The sequence below is a fragment of the Osmerus eperlanus genome, chromosome 14, assembly GCF_963692335.1.
Source record: "Osmerus eperlanus chromosome 14, fOsmEpe2.1, whole genome shotgun sequence".
NCBI lineage: Eukaryota > Metazoa > Chordata > Actinopteri > Osmeriformes > Osmeridae > Osmerus > Osmerus eperlanus.
The window spans coordinates 11,166,321-11,192,225 of NC_085031.1; the positions used below are offsets into that span (position 1 = coordinate 11,166,321).

The following is a 25,905-nucleotide window of genomic DNA, read 5'->3' on the forward strand; positions in this document are numbered from 1 at the left end:
CACACAGCCCCTATGGCACTGATACACACACACACATACATGTGGACGTGCCCACACACACACACACACACGCATATATAGATACATTCACATACACACACACGCACATATACCGTCGATACACACATACTGAAAGATTTACACACAGAGCTTGTGGCACTAGCTCTAGCCCTGCTGATAAGGCAGCGTGGAACACTTCAAAGGAGAGCCCACCAGACTGATAGAGGTAGGAGATAGAAACCTACCCTGGCTAATGCACCAGGAGGGCCTCAGTCTCCGCACACTCACCAACCCGTTCAGCTTCCACACATTACACCTCTCCATTACTGGCATCGTTCAGGGCTCGGGATTGGGGAAAAAATAACATCTCGCATCCAGACTTAATGATCAAGTTGTGTTGAGAAATAGAGTATGCACACACACACACACACACACAGTACATCAGCAGTTTGGCTGGAGAGGCAATTGTGTAGGCCAAACAGAAAACAGAGCCAAGCCAATCATTGGACTAACTAAGGAACAGGTTTGTCAGTCCCTCAGAAAACAACAGAGAGAGGGAATGGAAAATGTTTGAGATTGGGGACATAGAGAGAAATCGAGAAAGAGACAGATGGAGAGAGAGAGATGGAGTGAGCGGGAGAGAGAGATACAAACTGATGGAGCAAATATAGTTCTGTTAAATAAGTCTGCTTCCTGTTGACAGAGCTGGGTCATCTCAGCTGGTGTAAACATCTCTAGTTCATTATCAACGTTCACACACACACACACACACACACACACACACACACACACACACACACACACACACACACACACATGTCATTGCTCTCCTGTTAAATCAAGTCAGTCGCAAAAAGCCGAATGTCGCTCATGAACACAAACACTTGAGGAAACATTTTCTCCTGCTACCGACAAACACACAACACACACACCCTCAAACACACACGCACACATGCACACACACACACACACACACACACACACACACACGTGCACACACACAAACACACCCACACACTCCAAGCTGAAACGGCTAGGTGTGTCTAGGAGCCGTCTAATCAGTGAGGTGGGGTTAAAGGAGGCCTCGGCTCCAGACATTAGCTTCCAGAATGTGCTCTTCGAATGTGCTCTTAGTCCAGCTCCAATCTAGCCACGGCACTTCCTGCACCACTTGGCACCGACGCTTGATTGCAATCTGTGAGCCAAGGGTGCGTGTGTATGTTTGTGGCAAAACGAAAGAAAAAAACCGATAGAGGGACAGTGAGTGTGAGCTTGTGAAACAAAGATAGGATATGATAGTGGGTGTGCTGGAGCGTGTGTGTGAGACCGAAGGTGGGAAAGAATGCGTACCACTACATGTTTGACGCCCCCAAGGATACGAAAAACAACACGTCTGGCAGTTGAGACTTCAAAGGTGAATGTTCTACCATGGCTCAGGACCTAGGCTCCGTGGTGGGAGCTGGCAAAGGTGAGACCACTACACACACCTGCCAACAAGAGAAACACGACGGTCTCACGCGTGTATCTGTTTGCGTGCATGCGTGTGTGTGCACGCGCCAAGTGTGTGCAAGTGTGTGTGTGAGCGCCAAAAACGATGTTTTCACCACCTCTCCTGTTGAATATTGAGCATGGCTGCAGTAATAGAAACAGCCTGTGACAGTGTCTGACGTGTTGGGGTCGTGCAAATGTGTATTCATGTATCGGGTGGAGAGAATACAAGAGAGGGAGATGGAGAGAGGGAAAGGGAAGGAAGAGACAGAGACAGAGAGAGGAGCGAGAGTGTTTGCCCATGCATGTGTGTATAATAACTATTCAGTGCTAACCCTGGCACTCCCAGCTGTTCTGGAATGCTGATGACATGAATAATTCTGCGACTTTGTTGGGAAAACTTGGGAGACTTTTAGAAAGGGTTGTGGAAGGGTGGTGGGGGGGGGGGGGGGGTTGCAGACTTTGGCTGATAAATAATACACCAGTTTCAGCTAAAGCAATGATGCATGTATGGCTTCTATAATATGCATGTAAGAAGACATGATGAAACAATCCCGCAAACATATGAGGCGAGAGAGAGAGAGAGAGAGACAGAGAGAGGGAGAGAGAGAGAAGGGGAAGAAAAAGGAGAGAGGGTGGCAAAAAGATGAGAGGACGAGACTGAGGATGCGGCAAGAGATGAGGAGAACCAGATTAAGGAAAGAAAGTGGAAGAGAAACAGAGAGAGCGAGGGGGGAGAGGAGAGGGGTAGACAGATGAAGAGTGCAGAGAGAGAAACAGAAGAAGAAGAGACGGGATGAGAGAGAGAGGCACAGAGAGAAAGAGAGGTACAGACAGACAGACAGACAGACAACAGACACAATTCAGTTTCTTTCAGTTCCCAGGGGAGAACGATATAAAGGGAGATGGTTTTCAAAAGAACTATTTTCTGCACAAGCAACTCGAGGCAACATTAAAAGGTAGAAGAGGAGCATATCTGGAGTGAAGCTTTATTCTGTAATACAGTTAGTTTGGGGTCAAACAGACCAACAAACTTCCCCTTCATCTTCCTATTAATCTTCAATACTGCATTTTAAACATACTCTTTAAGGTGGTGTATGTGTGTGTGCGTGTGTGTGTGTGTGTGTGTGTGTGTTGTTGAGGAGGAAAAATCCATGGAGGGAAGCTAACACATGATGACCTCATTTTCAAAAGTCCAATCAGTGGGCTTCGTTAGCCGGACAGACACAACACACAGTAATTGGCGCTCTGTGATTCATGTCCCAATTACACTGGGCTGCCTCTTTTTCTTCTCTCTCTCTCTCTCTCTCTCTCTCTCTCTCTCTCTCTCTCTCTCTCTCTCTCTCTCTCTCTCTCTCTCTCTCTCTCTCTCTCTCTCTCTCTCTCTCTGTCTCTCTCTCTCTCTCTCTCTGGCCCACATTGATCAAATCCATAAATCTTCAAGCACTAGATACAAACAGACAAGTCCTTTCGTTAATATCTGAAATACAAAGGAAATGAGTGCCAGTTAACCCCTCAAAAGTCGGATCGTCTTCAAATCTGGTCTAGAAATCAAACCGGCCAGATGGTACTGTGGTTGACTGTGGTCCAAAATACAATAAAATAAAAAATACAATATATATATTATTGAATGATTCACAAAAAAAGTATGATATCTCAGCCACAGCTAAAAGCTACTTGGGCAGAGGAGAGATCCAGAGCCATTAGTTTGGAATGCAAAATCGATACGGACCCAGAGTTTTTCCAGATTGAGTGGACCCTGGACCTAACCCTGGCTACAAAGAGGGTAAGGGGCGCAGAGGAGAGAGAGAGAGAGGGAGGAGGAGGAAGAGGAGGAGAGAAAGAAAGAGAAAGAGAGGAGCACAATTGATTGTATGTATTTATCTTTCCCTGGTCAGCAGTCTGGCCTGTGCTCTCGCTGGAGGTCGTTCTCTACATTCAATCCCCATTGATCTCCTCTTTAAAGCCTCCTGAGACATGCAGAGGTCCATTATCAGAGTGATCCAGCACACACACATGCAAACACATACACACGCACGCACGCAGAATCACCAAAGACCAATCGGTAGCAACAAAGTTTCCATCGCCCCCCCCGCCCCGCCCGCTCCCATAATTCCTTGTAAGCGCGTCTCCTAAACGCTTGTAAGAGCACGTGTTAATTCACCCGTCATTTAATAAAATGGGCAGCCAAGCCGTCTGCCCAGCGCCATAGGAAGGTGCTGAGATGCAATTACTGAGCGCTGGGCAAATCGCCCTGGGCTCCAGGGTGCAGAGCCTAATGTCCAGAGGAGTAGTGGGGGGGTGGGTTAGCCTCCCTCCTTGCCCCAGCCGAGAGTGCCTGTCTTTGGGAGGAATCACTCAGGACCACCTGAGTGATTCCTCCACCTCCACTCCCGGAAGCTCCTGGGTGTAATATAGAGTAATGCATTTCACAGAGTGAGGTGGGTTGCAAGGATACACAAAGCAAGTTGACTACAGTGCAACAACATGCTGTGTGTGTGTTTACGCCCGGGCGGGAGGGACCACTACACACACCTGCCAACAAGAGAAACACGACGGTCTCACGCGTGTATCTGTTTGCGTGCATGCGTGTGTGTGCACGCGCCAAGTGTGTGCAAGTGTGTGTGTGAGCGCGTGACTACCCTACCCAGTCTGTTGTCGTTGTTGCCAAAGTCCAGCGTGTACTTGACCACGTGGTAGTTATTCCAGACGTACAGCAGGTTGTCCCGGGGATTATAATCCACGGCGGCGATGTACTGGTAGGAGTTGGGGAAGGGGATGCTGACCACGGTCTCCTTGCTCTTGTCGGTATTGTACATGTAGTCAATCTTGTTCCCCGTGCCCTCGTTGTCGTCGTCCTCGTACACCGTCTTCACCACGTACAGCACGCCGCAGATCATGAAGGCGTTGGACGCCGTGCGCTTGTCGTAGGTGGTGTCCCACGAGCCCTCCACGCGCAGCGTGTACGGGTTGAGCTGGCTCACCACCATGCGCCCGTTGTTCTGCTCCGTGGCGTACACCACCCACAGGCCGTTCTCGTCCACCGCCAGGTCGATGTCCGACTTGCCGCCCCAGCGGTACGGCGACGTGTCGTGGTAGTTGGCGTTGGCGATGATGGCCTCGCCGCTCTTGATGCGCGTGCGCAGGTCGAACTTGACGATGTTGCGCGTGCGCTCCTTGTTGAAGAACAGGGCGCCGTCGTACACCACAAAGCCCGTGCCGTCCACGCGGTGAGGGAGCTTGTAGGTGGTGGTTGGCCGCCCGGCCACAAAGTCCTCCTTGGAGGAGTACTCTGTGAGCGTGTCTGTGCGGTACGGCGTCCAGGGCATGTAGTAGATCTTGTCGGAGGCCTGGAGTGGGTCTTTGCACCACGCGCCAGACTGATGGTCTGACTCAAAGAGGTGCTCGCTCTGGTAGACCCCTCGGAGAATACCTGGGCACAGGAACACTGGTGGGGGGGGGGGGACAATAGGGATTAGATGTTAACAGAAGCCCTACGACAACAAATAATCCTTGTTAATGTTGTGTTTGTTAACATGCTATCATGTTATTGCTCACATAACTATTTTCCTCTAGCTCTAACGGGCCTTTCTTATTTCATGTAAGGTTACCAGGCTTACAAACTAACTGTGATAACTTTAACTGAGCCTTGAGCATTTCAACACACGGCGGAAAAAAAATCCAGTCTCTATTGTTGACCTTGGACACGGTTGGTCAAGTGTCTGTCATTCAGCTGATCAATAACCGTCTCTCAGACAAAGACAGGAACAGCAGAGGAAACAGAGGAACATTTAGTGCCCCCCCTCTCTCCCCCATTCCCATCCTGCTCCCCTCCCTCCCTCCCTCCCTCCCTCCCTATCTCTCTCTCTCTCTCTCTCTCTCTCTCTCTCTCTCTCTCTCTCTCTCTCTCTCTCTCTCTCTCTCTCTCTCTCTCTCTCTCTCTCTCTCTCTCTCTCTCTCTCTCTTCTCTCTCTCTCTCTCTCTCTCTCTCTCTCTCTCTCTCTCTCTCTCTCTCTCTCTCTCTCTCTCTCTCTCTCTCCCTCCCTACCTCCCTTCCTACTCATTAGCTTCCACTCGCTGTTCTCTTTTCTATTTCTGTCAGAGAGTGAAGCTGTCCAGCTCCTTTATCTCTCTTGCAGATTTAGGGAACGTTCCAGTCATTTGTTTCCCAGACCAGAACTCTGTATTCCAGAGTTCCAGAATACCGCAATCTGGTTTTATGACGCTGATGCTGGGACTTGTAAATTCTATGACCATGGTCATGTGACTGGAATGCATGTCACTCTAATATCCAGATGTGGTATTTTTTTGTTGTTGCTGTCATTCCCCATTGTAGAATTCCTGTTCAGGGATTCTGAAATGTTGATGGACTTCCAGCACAACGGCTACTTGGATGTGAAGATATCTGTAGGTTTTTATGAAACAGATGCATTCTGTTCTAGATGTTGGAAATGTCCTATTTGTTAGTTGAAGCCGTCTTTAGCAGTGTGCATGTAGCAGTGAAAATGACATATGTGCTAGTCAACACAACAAAGCTCAAACTAGGGATTGAGTCGTGAGCCAATCAAAGCTGAGAACTGGTTTGAAGTCACCTCTCTAACTGGGAGATCAAACTATTTTAATATAGTGCTAGTCAGCTTGAAAGGCCTGTCGCTCTGTCACATGATACAAAGTGTGGCGGCTCTGGCATCGAGTGGTGCCGTTTGACAACGAAACACTGTCACTTCCAAAAACTAGCTGTGTGACAGGACGAACAAAGACATATTCTCTGTGAAGGAGTGTGTGTGTGTGTGAGAGAGAGAGAGAAATGTGCACTGACTTACCTTTCTGTTCTACTTCTGTTCCAGCCATTGCAAAGAAGATAAGAGGAGAGAAGAGAGAACGATAGACAGAGAGAAAAAGAGAAAGAAAGTGAAAGAGAGGGGAGAGAAAAGACAAAACAGATTAATGATGCAATAATAGGAATATTATCATAATACAATCGTGGATCTCTGTGATGGCTCTCATATTTCAGTGTAACCTTGTGGAAGGACCCGGGTGTTCTTCATGTGAGATTGGTAATAATGTAACATAACCACCAGGAAGAGGGAACTTTGGAGGTCTGACAACTAATATATTTCACACACACACGCGCACACACACACACGTGCACTAATGCAGGCATGTGCTCGCATGTTAACACAAACACACAAAGACACACACATCCAAACAATGTTGCTTTTCAACAGTTGAACAAAACAATGCAAATTAAACATCATGTGCAGTTTAATATATGCAAATAGCGACAGAGAAAATGAAAACCAGGAAATATAAATGATTACTGGTGTAATACCATCACGATCACAGATGCTTTCAAATTCTTGCTGGTGAGCTAATGTCTGTATGTGTGTCTGTTGGTGTCACACACAAGTGTTTCATGGTCAAACACCGGCTCTTCTACCTCTCCCTATTGTGTTCTCTAAGTGTAATCCTCAGTGTACTTCACTTCTGCCCTGAATGAAAAGCACACCCACACCCACACAAAGATACTATACAGTGCACACACACACAAAGATACTATACAGTGCACACGCACACAAAAAGACGCTATTCTCAATCCTCTTAAAACATGTGAATTCCATTTCACCCTGCACCCAGGGGAACGGGATGGAATGTGAACATGGCAGCAACCTAATCCCACCTCACTAACCCCTCACTTCTTCCATCTAGAGTGGTAAGAGACACACTGGAACACTGGGAATGGAACTGGTCCCCTGGGGTTACGGTATGGTGGGAAGGGAGAGGGGAGGAGAGGAGATAAGGAGATGGAAGGAGAGTAGAAGAGAGGAGAGAAGATGATGGGATGAAAGGAGAGGAGAGGTATGGACAGGTGTAGGGGAGGGGAGGGGAGAGGGAAGGAGGGGAGTGGAAAGAAGACAAGAGGATAGTAGAGGAGGTCTGGCTGGTCCAGAAACGATTGATGTTTATATATAGTACATTCGTGTACACACGAAGTGATAACAACACGCAAACGTACGTTAGCACACACACGCACACACTTTCGCAGCCATTAAACGTTTCCCTTCATGAAATATGCAGCAAGCCTGGTGAGTCTCGGAACAACTGCTCCAGTAAATAAGCCGTCTTAGGGAGGGATGGGAAAGTGTTAAACTGAAACGTGTGTCTCGGACTGTTAAACGCATAGAATGGGTTTTACTGGCATGATGCGTTCCCTGTGAAGCATTCTGGGAAAGAGGCGGGTCAGAGACGGGTGGGGGGGTTGGCGGGGGTTCAAGGTGGCGGGCCAGTAATGGATTGCAAACGATAGAGAGTGTGCAAACAACAAACGTCTTCAAAATGGCATACAAAATGTCAAACAAATGTCATTCAATTTGTTTGCCTCTCCTCACACAGCGCCTGGATGGGCGGTGACTAAAGGCTGCGCCGTATCGCTAGTTACAGAAATACTCCATTGGTGTGGCTTTGATTGAATACGTGAGATAACGTAGGGGGGAGGGAATGTGTTGGTCAAGGTAAGATGCTCCACTAATGGAGTTCTGGAGCGTTCAAATACACTGCATCTACAGGAAAAGTAGAGCAGGCGCATTTGTGCGTTCTCAATGTTTTTAGGCGAGGTTATATTACTGGGAGAAAAAAAATACTTGAGGAAGGGGAAGAGTGATTTTTTAATTTCATATTTTGGCTTTTGGATGGTTGTGTTATTTTCAGCAACTAATCTGAGATAATCTTAGCAGCTCAAATCGATGTCTCACGACTGGTTTTCTCACAAAGAAGCATACGCACACACATACATGTAGATGCATACACACACCCACACACAATCACACCATCTCACAGACCTCTGTTGTACACCTATACATAATGTACATCTTTTAACTTTCACCTATGTACACTTATGAATGAGTGAATTCATTTTAAATGTTTTTTTCTCATGCGTATTTTACCATGTGTCTTACGAATTGCCATTGAGTTTGAAATGTGCTGTTCAAATAAACTTACCTTGCCTTTCCTTAAACCTGACAGGTCGGCAGAGAGGAGATAATTAGCATTTTTATTGAAAACCTCTGGTTTATTAAAGAGGTATTAGACTACTAAGAGAGGTGGTGTGTGTGAGAGTGTGTGTGTGTCTATGTGTGTGTGTGTGTTCAGGGAGACAGTGAGCTGAGACAGAGTGTGTGCCCTCACAACTATTATCTCTGATCTCCAATCAGTTCAGCCAGCTAAAACCAAGGTCATAATTTGGAATGTCACATTTCTCTCTCTCTCCCTTTCTCTCTCTCTTTCTCTCCCATCTTGCTCTCTTTGACTTTCTCTCCCTTTCTCTCTGACTGCACTTTTCTCAACCTATTTTCTGGATGTCTATACTTTTATCTCTCCTTCACACATAGATTTCTCTAATTTTTCCACGTCTCTCAGTTATTGTCCATTCCCTATTTCTCTCTGTCAATACAGTTTGCCTCCAATGACGGTGCTTCTCCATAGCACATGGTCCCCCCCCCCCCCCCCTATATGTCTGCTGTGCATACAATCAACATAGCCCTGGTCTCCGTGACAACAGTGATGCGTCTCCTGTTGGTGTGGTTATAAAGTGATGCCTGGATGTAATCCTACATGACTCTTAATTGGTAGAACACGACAGTTTTTATCTTTTAATTAGCTTCCCTCCGAGGCGGTGGCTTCATTGTCTCAAATAGATTGCCTGGGTATGAGTAGCATATCGCTAACTTCAAGAGGTAGTACAGAGTAGGCTACATAATGTGCGTGATCAAAAATGTCATAACGAACAATAAACGTGAAGGATTTTTGTTAAATGATGTTGTCATCTGTCATTGATAAGCTCACATGCTATTAATGTTTTATTGTTTACGATAAGTTTCTTTTGTATGCATGGGCTGTAATAGGTCATTGTGACCATGTGACCTGCACCTATTAAAGATGTGAGCATCATCATATATTTGTTGTTCCGGTGACTGATGCCTCCCAGCACACCAAGATCTAATGAAGACAAAATAAAGTTGATCCTGAAAATTGATCTTGCCTAGTCTAAACATTCCTTATTTGGAGTACAGAATGAAAAATCCAACAATTTTACACAAGCAGCTAGCTCTAGCTATAATAAGTTGAAGGAACTTGTTAACGCTCCTGTGTTAGAGCCTTTTGGTGTGAGATACGAGGTGATACGAATATGTGACACACAGGTGGCCCGTGAGAAGTCTCTCTTCCAACTCCCGGGATGCACTTGGCACATGATCGCAGGCCGTGGCTGCGGCAAAGACGACAAGATAGAGGAAGTGTATGCTGCGTGAGAAGGCCTGGAACGCAGCCAATGAGAGAGAGAGAGAGAGAGAAGAGAGAGAGAGAAGAGAGAGAGAGATAGAGAGAGAGAGAGAGAGAGACAGAGAGAGAGAGAGAGAGAGAGAGAGAGAGAGAGAGAGAGAGAGAGAGAGAGAGAGAGAGAGAGAGAGAGAGAGAGAGAGAGAGAGAGAGGAGAGCTGAAGAAAAAAAAAACTTGCAAAATATATCAGGAGCACAAATTGGAGCATACATAATTTAATTACCTGTTTTGCAAATCCACCCAGATTTCAAGACCTTGGAAATAAATGTGGAGAAGCCCCTAAAAACCTGCTTCCCATTAAACGGCAGTGCTACAAAAGAATAATACCCAGGTTGCATCTTGAGAGTGCATCTCATTATCTGGGCGCCAATCAGAACCCTTGATTAGTCCCTGATTGGTCAAATGTGCTCCCCAAAAGGTCACCAACGGCCAATTAACCGGCTGCGGCTAGCACTTAGCCTCCTACGCTAACAGTGGCAGTAATGGCTACTACAGTGATGGATGCCACTTCACTCTCTTAGCCTCTGGGTCTGAGTGGAGCCATTTGCACAATTCCTCTCCCTTCCTCTCCTCTCCTTCCCCACCACCCTCCTCCTCCTCCCCTCCCATCCCCTCCCCATAGCAGGAGCCAGGTCTTCAGAACCAGGCCTAAACACAACCCACTGCCAGCAGGTCCAGGCAGCACACACTTTCTCTCTGAACTCACACTACCTGCTAATTTACTCTCCAGTCCCCGTGCACTTGCATTGAGTTCAGTGTGTGAGGTTGACGACAGGGGCAGCTACTGACTCTGGTTTCTCGCAAGGCGGGGCGAGGGGGGAACTAGACAGAGCGCCTGTTATCAGATCAACGTGGAACCCATCTCCCCGCGCCTCATTGTACTTTGGGCAACTCAATAACGTCACAACATTACAGTATCATAATGCGGCTGTCTCATTCTCTCTCTCACACACACACACACACACAGATACGCAGTTACATTACGCAGACAAAAGGAGACAATCACATATGCGCGTGCACACACATACACACGCGTACGCACACACACCATTCCTCCATCTCAGCCTCACCCACACAAAAGGATCTAAAAAGCAAGTCCATCACGGCGGGGAACATTAGCATGGTGTTCTGTTTCCATCTGGTGCTGAGAGGGCTCCGATAGTCTGGATTATTTAATCTGCTCGTCATTCTAGACAGCAGGAAGGGCCTTTTCACTTTGGCGTAATTGAGTGGTTTTGAAGGGGGGGGGGGGGGTTGACATGTCTGTCTTTATGGAGAACGATGCAAGGTTGTTTTACGGTACTGAGACTCTTCTCAGGACTGAGAAGAGATACAATAGTGGAGCGTGGTGAGGATCTGTTCTACACTACTCTGTGAGTGCTTGCTTTAGTCTGGGAAGTCGTCCGTAGTGGCGAGGTTTGGACTTTAGGGGTTTACATTGCTTCCAGTACACTAGACATGTTCAGTGGAGCGATTTGTGCAGATTTTATCATTAGTGTATCAGTCTTACAGTCTCGTCAACTCTAATCGCTGGATTTCTTGGTGAACTATCCTATGGTAAACATTTGTGAACGTTTAACCCCTCAGAACGCAACTCAGATCTCTCAACACAGGGTCAAAGGTCAGACCAAGGGGCTGTCTTCACCCTGTCATCCTAGCCCATCCTTCCTTCTCATTCTTTCCTCTTCCGTTCTTCCTTCACTTTGAAAACCGTCCCCCTGCTCTCAACAGACCAGTGTCATATTCTCACTCCAACTTTCCACACAAACATGTTTTCTGGTTTGACAAGGATCCTCATGCTTCATGCAGGCAAGCAGGAATATGCTGTTAGAATGATCCATGACGGGATTTAGCAGAACTACGCACGTATACATAACTTAGATAGTGTGTGATCTTATGTATGTCAACTATACTGGAGCATGGGTTCTTAGAAGCTCTGTAGTACAGTTGAAGTGTGATGATGTACTTACTGTAAGGGACACACTCGTACTGGACCTCCAGGTACTTGTATGTGCCAGGACAGGGGTCTGGGAAAACATCGGGCCCTGCCACCACGGCACACTGGGTCCGGTTGTTACACCTGGGGGTATCCGAGGGGAGAGGGTGTTTGTTAGCAGATGGTGTTGCAAACACACACACAGAAAAACACACACACCCACCCACACACAAACACACAGGGTTCTATCTAGATTACACACATGAAGAGTAACCAAGAGTGGACTCGCGGACGCACACATGCCACACATAAACACACACCTTTTCATGAATATTAATATCAGAAAATAATTTGTACCCATGTGAATGCACGGTCGAATGTCATTCCAGTCAGTACTCTTCACACACACTCACAGACAAACAGCTCAGAGTACATCTATAGTCCCATTTGAAGTGAACCAAGTACACACATTGGCAGGGGGCTCCCAGAGCTTCACCTTAGCAGTGAACATGTTTCTGAAACACAACGATGCTTCCTGTGAGCATGCATGAGTGTGTGCATGTGTGTGTGAGAGAGGAGGGAACAATAAACTGAAGGTAAGACCACTGTGCCCTGCAGACTCTTGTAATTAATTCCCATTATCAAGGGCCCTCCCTCCGATGCCACACGAAGAGTAAGTACTTCCACTGTCATTAACACAGCACATGGCAATAAAGGAGTGTGTGTGTGTGTTGTGTGTGTGTCGATATGTGTGTATCATGTGGGGGTGGGTTGGTGTGTACAAAGTGCAGGTGTGCGTGTTGATGTGTGTTTGTCGGGGTGGTGTGGGGTGTTAGTGTGTGTGTGTGTGTGTGTGTGTGTGGGGGGGGGTTCTGTGAGAACATGTGTATGCAAAGAGCTGCCGCCGTTAATTACATAAGAAACTACACACCTCGTAAACAAATATGTGATTGGTTCGTGTTGAAGGGGGAGGGAGGGGGGGGGGGATATCTTCATGATAGATGGTTTTAATATCAGAACCCCCCACCCCTACCCCATGGACAAGCCCTGCTTTATCTCAACAGGAACTTCCTGTTTTAAATAAAGATTGAATTGCAAAATGAATATATTTGCTAGAAACAAAAATATGAGACACATCGGGTTGAAAGACCCATGCCTTAGGGAGAATGAGCAGCAATTTCCTCTCTCTCTTTCGCTCTCTCCCTCCCTTTCTCTTTCCCTCTCGCTGTTCTCTCCATCTTTCTCCTTCCCTATTTCTCTTTCTCTCGCTCACACCTGTCATAGCGATAACATTTTAATTAGCAGTATTCTTCCACCATTGATGTGGGATAGTGCACCTCACACTATGACAGCAGTCAAGCTTAAGCAGATCCTCTACCCAGTTACCAGAACATTCCTGGATGAGAAGGCACATTCACTAATGAGCCTCCAATGAGAATATTTGTACTTCCCAGACTTGATGTACTACAAGTTTAATATATAGACATATATTAGACTAGAATACAGGCACATTTATAAATAGGCTTTAATTAAAAGTTGTGGCACGCTTTCTCAAACTGTCATCATCTCGTGTCTTGTCATGAAACCATCTTGATCTGTGATGTTTTCTGGTGTGTGCGGGTCTGTGTGAGATAAGACAGTAATGGGCTTTAGTACTTCGACTTGACGTGATGTCTGGCCTGTTCCAATGATAATACCTCCATGCTTTAAGCTAATACCCCTCCTTTCTTCCATATCTTTTCTCGCTCTCCTGCCTTTTAATTTCTTGCCCCGGTGACTTCATCATCGGTCACCTGTCATCGCCATCTTCGGGAGACATGGGGATCACAGGTGAACGCGACGGCATCGTAGATTTTCTTGCCACGCCGGCGGCGTCCCCGGCTCGGGTGGCTGGGCACGAGCACAGACGGGTGGCGGGGCACGAGAGACCATCCACAACCTCACACGTGTCCACTGCCACTAGGCAGTCCATTAGTGATGATGTCAGTGTGCAGGTGGACATGGAGGCAGAGTGATAGGTACATCTGTCTGTGTTAGGAACTATTTTCTGCCATGACAGACTTGTTGGCTCTGGACTGGTGTTTACAGAGAGAAGATGTGTGTCTGTTCCGTAGTGAAACGCTCTCTCTCTCTCTCTCTCTCCCTTCCCCTCTGTCTCGCTCTCTCTCCTCCTCTAACCTAGTTAGATTGTGTGGGCATATTCCCCTGCTTGCTCTGTCTCTCATAGCCCTCTCTCTTACTCTCCCTCTCTCATCCCCTGCTCCCTCTGGGAAGGGGGAGGGGGGGGGGGTGTTAGCCAGCTCCACTCTTCCTCTATCCTCTCTCAAGGCCCTTGCTGACGTCATGGGACTGTGTGAACAGAACAGGCTCTGGTCGCCGGAGCAACCTCCCTCATACCCCTCTCTCTTTACTCTCACTCACTGTCTCTCTCTCTCTCCTCTCTATTTGGCTCTTTTTCTAACCCTGTTTTTCTCTCTCTCCTGTAGTTACAACATGGACAAACGCCCCCCACACACATGCATGCACCCACCTGTCCTCAGATTGACCAAATACAGATTCAACCACATGCCAAAACACAGACACATATACAGTACATTGTGAAAAGGATAGCTAGCTTCCTTTTTGCTACTACCTTTTGATCCCAATTGGTTGATCTTTAAATGATCATTGCTATGCATTGTTTGTCAGAACCCACCCGCTACAATGGAGTGGTGTCGCGAATACGAATACGAGTGTGTCTTTTACACACAAATATCTGTTTTCTGTTCTATCAAGTGTATTAATCCCTTTGACGTTCCTCACAAAGTCAGTAGTACCAGCTGATGCTGTATCCTGTAGTAGTATCCTGATGTTGAATTAGTAAGGAAACAATTTGGGTAGGCGTTGCTACCTCGGAAGGGAGGGTTGTGGTGTTTTTTTGAGAAGTTTAATACTCTTGCTATGTGCATTTGTATTGTACAGTTATCATCAATATATTGGGTAATGAATGAGGCGCAGCATAGAGCTGAATAGAGATGTACTAATTGTGAGGGAGATACTGAATGTCTTTTGTTGTATAATTTCCTGTCCTCCCCTCTCCTCGGCTGGGGATAGGGGTTTTCCCCAGGTAGGACAGGAAGGCCGCCGGGTAGAAAGGCCTCATCAAGACATTTTATGGTGGGAGGACAGACAGTTTGATGGGAGGCTGGTGCAACTGGCAGACTTAAAGATTTCGAAGGCAAAAAAAATTATTTGAAGCATTTGGGCTATTCTGTGTGTTTATTTCTGGGATATACTTGTGGAAATTCCTCCTTTGATCATTTTTATATGTGTCCTGTCACGCTCTAACAGAGGAGTTTAGCCTTCCCTTAAGTGGTAGTGACACTAAACATCCAAAGACACACATACAACATGAATTAATTATATTCCCATACCCTTACATAAACACAGAATAGGGGAGAGATGATTACTCACAATAACTGAGACAGCAAGCTAAAATGCTTTCATTTCCATTACCCCCCCCCCCCCCCCCCCCCCCCCACAGTATTTCTCGGCAAAAAAAACCCGTAATTGGCATGACCAGATGAAAACAAGGCAGTGGCCTGGATACAGTCTAGCCTCCTGGCTGCCTGCCCTCCACAGCTAGACTTAGCAGGAAGCATGGAGAGATGTTGCTCTGTCTCATGTTGGCTGGCTGTTGTTGTTACTTCTGCTTCTGTTTGATGGCCAACATATCTCTCTATTTCTCTTGTGAGGATTCTCTCTATCTCCCCTCTCACTCTCGCGCTCTAGCGGAAGTGACTGACTTATGATCCTTTTTCATTTGAATGAGCAAAGGGTGTGTGCATTTGCGGCGTGTGTGTGTGAAAGTGTCGATGAACTGCTTGTAATTACAGAGCTGTTCACTGGCGGAGTCTAATCCTGTCTCAGTGGGAGAAGTGTCTGGGATTGGGAGTGACGCATGCAGACAAACAGCCACATCAAAGACCGAGCAGGACAACCCCAGCACCCAAGAACACCCACTGAACACCCTACAGTCCTACACTGAACCAGAACATTCCTTTACAGAAATGGACTCTAGGCATTCAAATTTTCAACATTCCAGACCACCATCCAGCTATTCTAGAATTCAACCCTGAACATTCTAGGATGCAATCCAGGCATTGTAGAATGCGATTGTGAACATTCTCAGAGTCAGCGTGAAACATTCTCGGAAACAAGCAGAAAAGATGCTGAGGGTTCTTCCATACCATCTTGAGCACTCTGAAACAAGATGAACAAAAAACACTTTCCGAAGGTTCTACAAACTGAATCGTAGCTTCCTCAATAGGTTTTGTAACACCGCCGTAGAACAGCATTATTTTGCTACATAACCATTAAGATTTACCAATTGAACATCAGTGTGGGTAGCTCTCTCTCACTTCATCCTTCACTCTTACTCACTCTCTCTCACTCCCTCTCTCGCTCCGTGGGATGGGAGCTGTGAGGTTCGTCTTCCACATGCATGAGATTACATTCCTCCTGGCCTACTTTCTGCCTTATTACCTCCCTAATGTGCTCCTACACACTGATAGGGCCTGTCTAGGGATGGACAGAGGCGATGGAGGGATGGAGGATATGGGCATGACAGCGGAGGACCAGGGGAGGAGGGGCTGACGGAGTCGTTCTCATTCGGAGGTGAAGGCGACATCATTTGCGCTCGAGCCGAAAGGAGAAGCGAGGGCGAGATGTGGAGGGAGAGAGGCCGAGAGAGACAGAGCGACAGCCGCCGAGGACTGAAAAAGGACGGCGCCAGACGACAAACAGGAAGAAGGGAGGAGGAGGAGTGGGGAGGGGGGGCGGGTAGGGAATAAGTCAGGCACGGGCCACTTCACGCACGGCGTCCCGTGATGCGCGGAGGCGGTGGCTGACGATGGCCAGACAAGGAGAAGGCAGGCAGAGCTCCCTGTGCTGCTCTGCTCCCGTCACGACTCATCTTCCTGTCAGCTGTCAGACCAGGCCACAGGTAGCCCTGGGGGGAGAGGGGGGGCAACATGTCTTCTCTTTGGGAAGCCCCCCCCCTGCACCATCCCCACCACCTGGATTCTTGAGCATTGTTATTCTGTGTCCTCGCTTGCTCACTGGTCACAACCTGGGCTGAATACACAAGCAGGTCATTTGACTCAGGTTTCTCACTCTGACTCAATCCAAAATGTCACCAAAAAGTTCTGTTTATTTTAGATGTACACACACATACCTTGACTGCTTGTCTGTACAGAATCTGTCGTTCTGTCACACGTTCTGTTGCAGGGCAATGAGCCACGTAACTCAATATTGGTCTACAAATGATCCACATTATACAGTGGATAATACATTGAATATGTGTAAGATCCCCCTCTCTCTTTCCATCTCCCCCTCTGTATCTCTCTCCCCCTCTGTATCTGTCTTCCCCTCTGTCTCTCTCTCCCCCTCTGTCTCTCTCTTCCCCTCTGTCTCTCTCTCCCCTCTGTCTCTCTCTCCCCTCTGTCTCTCTCTTCCCCTCTGTCTCTCTCTCTCTCTCTCTCTCTTCCCCTGTCTCTCTCTTCCCCTCTGTCTCTCTCTCCCCCTCTGTCTCTCTCTCCCCCTCTGTATCTCTCTTCCCCTCTGTCTCTCTCTCCCCTCTGTCTCTCTTTCCCCTCTGTCTCTCTCTTCCCCTCTGTCTCTCTCTCCCCCTCTGTCTCTCTCTCTCTCTCTCTTCCCCTGTCTCTCTCTTCTCCTCTGTCTCTCTATCCCCCTCTGTCTCTCTCTCTCTCTCTCTCTTCCCCTGTCTCTCTCTTCCCCTCTGTCTCTCTCTCCCCCTCTGTCTCTCTCTTCCCCTCTGTCTCTCTCTTCCCCTCTGTCTCTCTCTCCCCCTCTGTCTCTCTCTTCCCCTCGCTGTTTCGTCCACAAGAGGCTGAAGCAACGCCATTTTTCCTTTTTCCTACTCCCAGTAACCATGACAACATCGACGTTGGCTAATTTCAGGAGGACCTTCCAGAGCTCCTCAGTTCGGAACTATGGACTAGCATTCCTCCACTGGTGTGTGTATGCGGGAGTCAGGTGGCTGAGTGGTTAGGGAGTCGGGCTAGTAATCTGAAGGTTACTGGTTCGATTCCTGGCTGTGCAAAATGACGTTGTGTCCTTGGGCAAGGCACTTCACCCTACTTGCCTCGGGGGGAATGTCCCTGTACTTACTGTAAGTCGCTCTGGATAAGAGCGTCTGCTAAATGATTAAATGTAAATGTAAATGTATGCAAATGTGTGTGTGTGAATGTGTGTGTCTGTGTGTGCGTGCAACATGGCATTGAAGACATCAAACGTGTCCTTGTCTGTTACTGAAGGTGATGGAGAAAGACCCCATGCTGAGGCGCTGTCTAAAACAAGTTTGGGATCTTAATGTGTGTGTGTGTGTGTGTGTGTGTGTGTGCGTCTTTTCAATGCCCTTGCCTTGTTCGAGTGCTTATATGCGCATGTCTTGTACCTATTAGTGTGTGGAAGGATGTCGGTCCATGTTTGTCAGTGTGTGTGTTTACAGTGCGTGTGCGTCTGTGTATGTGTGCGAGAACATGGAAGACAAGTTAAGGATAATAATTAAGTTTAGGGAACATCATGTCAGACTAAGGTCAAAGAGTCATGCCTCTGACAGAAAGAGGAGTAGGTACCGGAGGATGTGTGTGTGTGCTTAGTTTCAATGTTTAAGCTCTCTATCTCTCTTTTTCCCACTCTTGCTGTGTGTGGGTGTGTGCGCGCGCGCACCCGTGTGGGCCCTAATTACAGCATTGAGCGAGGGTGACAGTTGGACTCCCAGGGTGCCTTGGGGCATCTACCGTATCCGTGGCGACTGCATGAGCATGGCGGCGTGCGCACACACGTTGGCTCATTCTCAATCTCTCTCTCTCTCTGTTTTTCTGTCTCTCCGTCTCTCTCTCTCTATATATATATATCTGTAGCACACGTATATCCAGACTACATGTAGGACATTTAAAAAAAATGACCCAATTTGAAGTAGAGTGGAAAAGAGAAAGAGAGGAAGAGAAAGAGAGAAAGAGGTAGGTGGACTAGAATACAAGGATACATAGATGGAAATAATAGGAAATGTCCTGGGGAGTCTTAGTCTATATGGGACCACAAACACACACACACACACACACAAAACCACAATCCGAAAAGAGTGCTTCTGCAAGACACACACACATACAGACACAACACACACACGTATACAAGCACACACACACAAACACCCATACAGAGTAAGAACAACCAGAAAGTAAGCTAACGGTCAATTTATGTAGCGGTGGTAGTCCTAGCTCCACGTAGTCAGGGTATGAAATAACGATGGTTGTGGGGTCTATGTTTGAATGCTGCACTTGCAAATTATAGCTGATGCAACCAATAATAACTAGTCTGCTTTTTTTAAGGCTTTTGCTTGGGCGATACAAAAGATTTTCACCATTCCCAGCGCACATTTGATGAAGTGGCATTACCTTGTTGTCAGATAAGTGTCAATCAAACCAATAAACGGCTTCCATTCTCCACACGTTCATGAAGCTGAATGGAACAGCAGAAGGTTAGGCAGCAACACCAGCTTCAACCTTCTATAATTCAGAAAGGCAGAGAGGAAGAGAACTTCAGAGGCTTATACGCACTCTCCCAAGCGAGTGATTCACAGACATGCACTCCCGCACACACACAATCACACATGCACACACAATGAAACACACACAGAGACACACACACGCACACACACACACACACAAAGGCTCGTGCTTTGAAGCCTCAGACACAGCTCTAAAAGACAGGCTGCCAGGGGAGGTTTACCAAGCAAGAGAGGTGATGAGTGATTCTGTGTGTGTGTGTGTGTCTGGACATGTGTGTCTGCATGTCTGTGCGTGTGCTTGCATGTGCATGTGTGTGCATGTGCGTTATGTGTGTGCATGCAGTTTGTTGCATGCACACACATGCACACACGTGTTAGCGTGCGTATGTTTGTGTGTGTCTCCAGGGTCCCCTGAGGTCTGAGGTGCCAGCGATCACTGGGCCGGGACCAGCCAAAGGGCGGCCTCCAGCCATCAGGCCTGGCACAGGTAGCCCTCACTGGGGCGAAGGCCAAATTGAAGCCCATGCTTCGCCCCAGGATCTGGCCTAAAGCCTCACTCTCACTTCCATACGAGCCCAGAGAGAGGAAAAAGAGGGTAATTAAAAGAATCTGAAGGGGCACATGGAGAAGACAGGGAGGGCTGGAAGAGAGAGGGAAGATGGAAGGAGAGAGGGAAGATGGAAGGAGAGAGGGAAGATGGAAGGAGAGAGGGAAGATGGAAGGAGAGAGGGAAGATGGAAGGAGAGAGGGAAGATGGAAGGAGAGAGGGAAGATGGAGGGAGAGAGGGAACATGGAAGGAGAGAGGGAAGATGGAAGGAGAGAGGGAAGATGGAAGGTGAGAGGGAACATGGAAGGAGAGAGGGAAGATGGAAGGTGAGAGGGAACAGCGCACGAAACTGGGGGAGGGAGGATGGAGACAGTGAGCGAGGAGAGGGAGCGACGGAGGTGAGGTGCGGGGAATAGGAAATGAAGCGTGATGGCATTCAGAAGGCTTCTATAAAAAGCGAGAGAGCAGAGGAGCTGAAGAGGCCGTCAGAGGATGGATGAACTAACTCTGGCTCTCTCTCTGTCCTTGTCTCTCTTGTCTAAGTGCTCTTCCTGTGTATAGCGGGACACGTTACATAAAGACAAAGAGAGACAGCGAGAGAGACAGAGGGGGGAAAAAAATCTGAAAGCGCAAGAGAGGGAGATTTAGGGAAGTGTAGAGAAGAAGTGGGTTCAAGATCCAGAAGTAATTTCAAAACAGGAAAAAAGGCAAACGTTTGCGTGTGTGTGTCTGTGTGTGTGTGTGAGAGAGACAGAGAGAAACAAAGTGTGTGGACAGACACTTCCTCCATGCCATGCTTAAGTATCAGGTAGCTGGTATGTCTACTTGGATGCACTTCTCCCTGTAGCCACCACATCCCAGTTACCACCTAGCACTGGCAGAACAGCTACACATTAGCGCCGCACAGCTAGCTCCTAGCTTTTTGTTCTTCTCTCCGAAGTAGACCCGCTCCAACGGGGTTCCAACGGTCCAATACCACAGACAGAACATCCTCATGTGGCACACCACAAACCAAGGGTAGAGTCCAGGGCAAAAAGGAAGACGCTAGAGATTAAGAAAGGAGTGTGCTTTCAGAGCGGTAAGACATGATCGCAGCGGCACTTTGGCTTTGAAGCAGCCTTTTCCAGACGGGGAGATAGTGGAGTAAATCAAGGTACGCCAGTCACCTTATCGTGAAAGAGAGTTAGCGGAACTTCCGTGGACCACGGCCTCGTTTCCCCCTCAAGTTCTGTCCCACAGGGGACGGTAATCTGGGTGCGCACAGAGATATCAGTTCCTCTCTAGGTAGCTTGAGAACCCTCCTGAGACCCTCTTGAGATACACGGCTTTGATATCAGCGCCAATTATAGGGGTATGAGACCACGCAGACACACACAAACACACACACACTGGCCCTGGAACCGGAGAAGGGAGAACAAAGGAAGGATGAGATTCAGAGGAGGAGAGGGCTGGATCTGGATCAGCTATGGAGCTGGAGTTGAAAGCAACTGGGAGAGCCATTTAGGGAGATGCAGACACATACAAATAGAAAACGACATGGATATATCACAAATCTAAACAGGGAGAGAAGGAGAGAAAGATAGGCAGAGAGAACATTTTGTAATTGGTCATTCCGAATATGATTGGTGTGTGGTGGCTGATTGTGAAAACATTCACATCTGAAGAGGCTTATACACACTCTCCCAAGCGAGTGATTCACAGACATGCATTCCCGCACACACACAATCACACATGCACACACAATGAAACACACACAGAGACACACACACGCACACACACACACACACACACAAGAGAAGAGCCAAACACACCCGTACACACGCACATACACACATGCACTCACACTGAAACTGTGGTTTCCGGTCTGAAACACCTCTCCAGTGATTCCCACCAGATTGAGATTGGCCTCTAGCTCTGCTAATTGGAGTTTAAAGTCTGGTGCAGCCCCCAGGCTGTGTGTATGGCTGTGTGTGCTTGAGAGAGAGTGTACAGTAAAGGCCTGCACATATGTCAGTGTGTCTGGGTGTGCGTGTGTGTGTGTAAATTATGGATGACGAGGGCCATCGGAGAGGGGCCACACACCCTGCAGCTGGCTGGACAGGTGGAGAGCTAGGCCAAAGCAACCGCAGGCAGTGCTGCACAGCGAGAAATGGACAGGTGGTTATGATAGACACAGAGGGGAGGGGGAGAGACAGACAGAGAGAGAGAGAGAGAGAGAGAGAGAGAGAGAGAGAGAGAGAGAGAGAGAGAGAGAGAGAGAGAGAGAGAGAGAGAGAGAGAGAGAGAGAGATAAAGCTAGATAAAGAGAGAGAGAGAGAAATGTGAAATGGAAAAGAGTGAGAAGAAAATCAACATTGTAGAATGTCCTTGTTTTACACGACATTCAAGATTAGCTCAGCGGCCATGTCTCACACACACGCACACTCACACAGACGGAGGCCTCCCACCTGAGGGACATAATCTTGTAGGCATCGGGCAGGTAACAGCGGGTGTTCTCCATCTGGGCGGGGTCAGAGTCGCAGATCTTGTCGTCCGTGCGGCCGTAGTTTGCGCTCTCGATCATGATGACGTCGGTGCCCGGGCAGCGCAGCTCGATGGGGTATGACTCGCACGACAGCTCCCTCCTCACCACCGCCATGGGGATGGGGGCGCGGCCCAGTGCTGCAGAACAAACACACATTATGTTAGGTTGTTTTACACCCACATACATACATAGGTTAGTATGCTCTACAAACCGCATATGTTGGTACTTTGTACATACACACATCCATTATGTACGAATGAGCTCCACACACGTGTGGTGAGAAGCTGAGAGCTAGATGATTCACAGATTGGATGAACTGAAAGAAGAGGGGGAGGAGGACAAGAAGAAAAGTAAAGAGTGAAAGAACTACTGAGGATCAAAGTGGACATGTGTTTGACTTGCAGTCTGTTAGATCACAAAAAATACACACACACACAACTCTTAGGTTAACTATCTTTGAAGAAGGCAAACCAGCCAAAAGAACCCCCTCTCTCTCTCTCTCTCTCTCTCTCTCTCTCTCTCTCTCTCTCTCTCTCTCTCTCTCTCTCTCTCTCTCTCTCTCTCTCTCTCTCTCTCTCTCTCTCTCTCCCTCTCTCTCCCTCTCTCCTACTCTCTCTCCCTCTCTTGTACTATCTCTCTCTATCCCATCCTCACTTTCTTTCTCTCTCTCCCACTCTCTCTCTCTCTCTCTCCCTCCCTTCTTCCCTCTCTCTTTCTCTCTCTCTCTATCTCTGTCATGGTAACCATAGCAACCCTGTCCTTCCTCCCTGCCTGTTCTGGCTTCTCATTGGCTGCCGAGCAACATGGTTACACGGATACAGCCAGGAATCTGAATGAGCTAAGACACACTTCACTGAAGCACCTAATATTGCAGTTCACACCATTACTGTGACACACACACACAGTAACACACATGTATGTAAACTGGAAAACTGGAGGAATGCGCATACAAATTCATGTGCACCCAGGCACATACACACAATCACTGGCATTATACAATCTCTCTCTCTCTCTCTCTCTCTCTCTCTCTCTCTCTCTCTCTCTCTCTCTCTCTCTCTCTCTCTCTCTCTCTTTCTCACACACACACACACACACACACACGTACAACAATGAGCTGGAACCAATGGTCCATGCACCTTCTCCAGGATGGAGGCCTTTCTAATGGGCCTCTGGGTCTCAGATAAGACTGACATACTCTGGCATTTACAACAATTGTCCTTAATCAAAACATACAAGGCCACAGGCTACACACTGTGTTTGAGTGTGTGTGGCAGTGTGTTTATGGTAAACATATAGGGAGGCACATGCTATTGTTATATTGTATTGATATATTGTTTTTATTATTGTTGCATGCTTTTTCCACAGGTACACTTGCACTTATAGCGGTTCATGTTGTTTAATTGTAACTTGTTTAACTACATGCTCTTATGGTTCTTCCCTTTGGCACTTACTTTGGTTGTTCACAATGTGTGCTTCATGTTTTGGCTACTCGCAATGTTTTTGTGGCTATCTTGTTGTTATGATCAGTGACCTATGCACTTTGTAAAGCTCTCTCTTGGAAGTAGCTTTGGATAAAAGCGTCTGCTAAATGAATAAATGTAATGTAAATGTAATGTATTGTGCACCTGACTGCATTGCATTTGTCTTAGTATGTGTGAATGTGTGAGAAAATGGGGGAAGGTGTATGTGTGTGTGTGAGGGGTGGGGAAGTGGGGGGGCGGGGGTAAATAAAGATTGTAGATCAATAGTTAGTATTGTTAGTCAGATGTCTAGACTGGGGGCTGGGATCAGATGCTGGGGGCAGTTTAGTCTCATGCTGACCTGCTGTGCAAGAACAGAAGGATAAGAGACACACAGCAACCCACAACTATTATCGACTTTCATTTTGTCACATACACACACACACAAATACACACATTCCACCCACCTTGCCCCGAAACCATTGTCAATCCTTATCCCATAAAAAGTCAGTATGCCTCCATAAGCCACTTTAAATGGCTTCTCCAGCAGGTACGTTAATTCATTCATTTACAAGATGAACGCTCTCTCCTTTTACAATCTGGCTTCAACCATAACACTGCTCTGTGTTTAACCTGCGTCGAAAGACTCACTTCACTTCATAATGCTGTCATTTGTACAGTGTGTGAGTGTGTGTGTTTGCGTGTGTGTGTGTGTGTGTGTGTAAAAAGAGAACACTCACTTTCTCTCCCTCACACATACACGTGTTAATGCTGTTGTCATTTGTTGTAAGTGTTGACAGAACCTTGGCAAACCTCCAACACAGGAGACACTGGTGGTCAGACACTTAGGATCTACCTCCCGCTCTCCCTCTCGAGTCCTCTCCCTTTCTCACTGTCTCTCTCTCTCTCTCTCTCTCTCTCCCCCCGCCCTTTCCTCTCACTTTAGGAGTGAAACGAGAAACTGAAACAAAAAGATATTGATTTTTCTATGCGGGCCAAGGGACAGGGAGAGACAGGGAGGGGGGATAGGAGGAGAGAGGAAAGGAGGAGGGAGGGGACAAGAGAATAAGAAGCTCATAACACAATCTCAACTCTCTCTGTTAGGGCTGCACGGTTATGGCCCAAAATGATAATGACGATTATTTTGATCAATATTGAGATCACGATTAATTATCACGATTATTTGTTGATTTTAACCAAAACAAATGTTATTGTCACTTAGGCTAATTATAACTGCTTTCACATCCATATTGTGCTACATTCCTGCTAATGTGCAAATATGTGCATCAAAATAAAATGGGTGCTCTTATTCACCAAAATTCAGTGCATCTCCTTAAAGAATAAATATAAATAAAACAATAAAGAAAATGTAGCAAAACTTCAACAGGGCACTATTTTACATTGTGTAAATATATTTTAGGAAGCAAAAGAAAAAAAACGTAATGACGCATTTTAAATATCACTCGATCACGTGAATTTGATCGTGGGAAGCCAAAATCGTGATCGTGATTAAAATTTGATTAATTGTGCAGCTCTACTCTCTGTTCCCCTCCACTCTTTCGTTGCTCAATCGCCCCACAGCTAGACTCCATTCTTAATGAGGAGATAGATGAGTGAGTATGTGCAAGGCTTTCAAGCATGCAGGATCTGGGTGACATCCGTACAATGTCACAAGCCTTCTAAATATCTGATTGTCCTCAAGCTACCGTGCTCTCGTGAGGATTTATGTGTTCAGAACAGCTATATCCTAGAAACTACTGGAATATGCCTTGAGGAACCTCATCTCCTGGCAGTAAAGAAAAGCCTATCCTATGTTGCCTGTGTGTCTGTGTGCGTGTGTGTGTATAGATGTCTGTTTATACAACCGCAGTGAGTATGTGTGTATACATAAAGAAGGATGTGTGTTTGTGTATACAGTCTACATGTATGTCCGTATGTTTGTGTGTGTTTTATCTGTGTGTATACAGTCTGTGAGTGACAGCAGACGTTAATAGGATTAAGTGGAAGTGGGCCAGCGCACCCTGCCCCAACCTTCAAAGCC

The 25,905-nt window shown here is 47.2% G+C and overlaps 1 protein-coding gene across 1 annotated transcript in view; it reads right to left on the reverse strand.

Annotated features, from left to right (window-relative positions):
• Positions 1-25,905, reverse strand: part of adgrl3.1 (adhesion G protein-coupled receptor L3.1) — a 71,523-nt gene that overhangs the window by 33,035 nt on the left and 12,583 nt on the right. Inside the window, 4 exon segments of the mRNA XM_062477589.1 lie at positions 4,136-4,936; positions 6,312-6,326; positions 11,794-11,903; positions 22,328-22,541. Of these exon segments, the coding sequence (XP_062333573.1) occupies positions 4,136-4,936; positions 6,312-6,326; positions 11,794-11,903; positions 22,328-22,541 (1,140 nt within the window).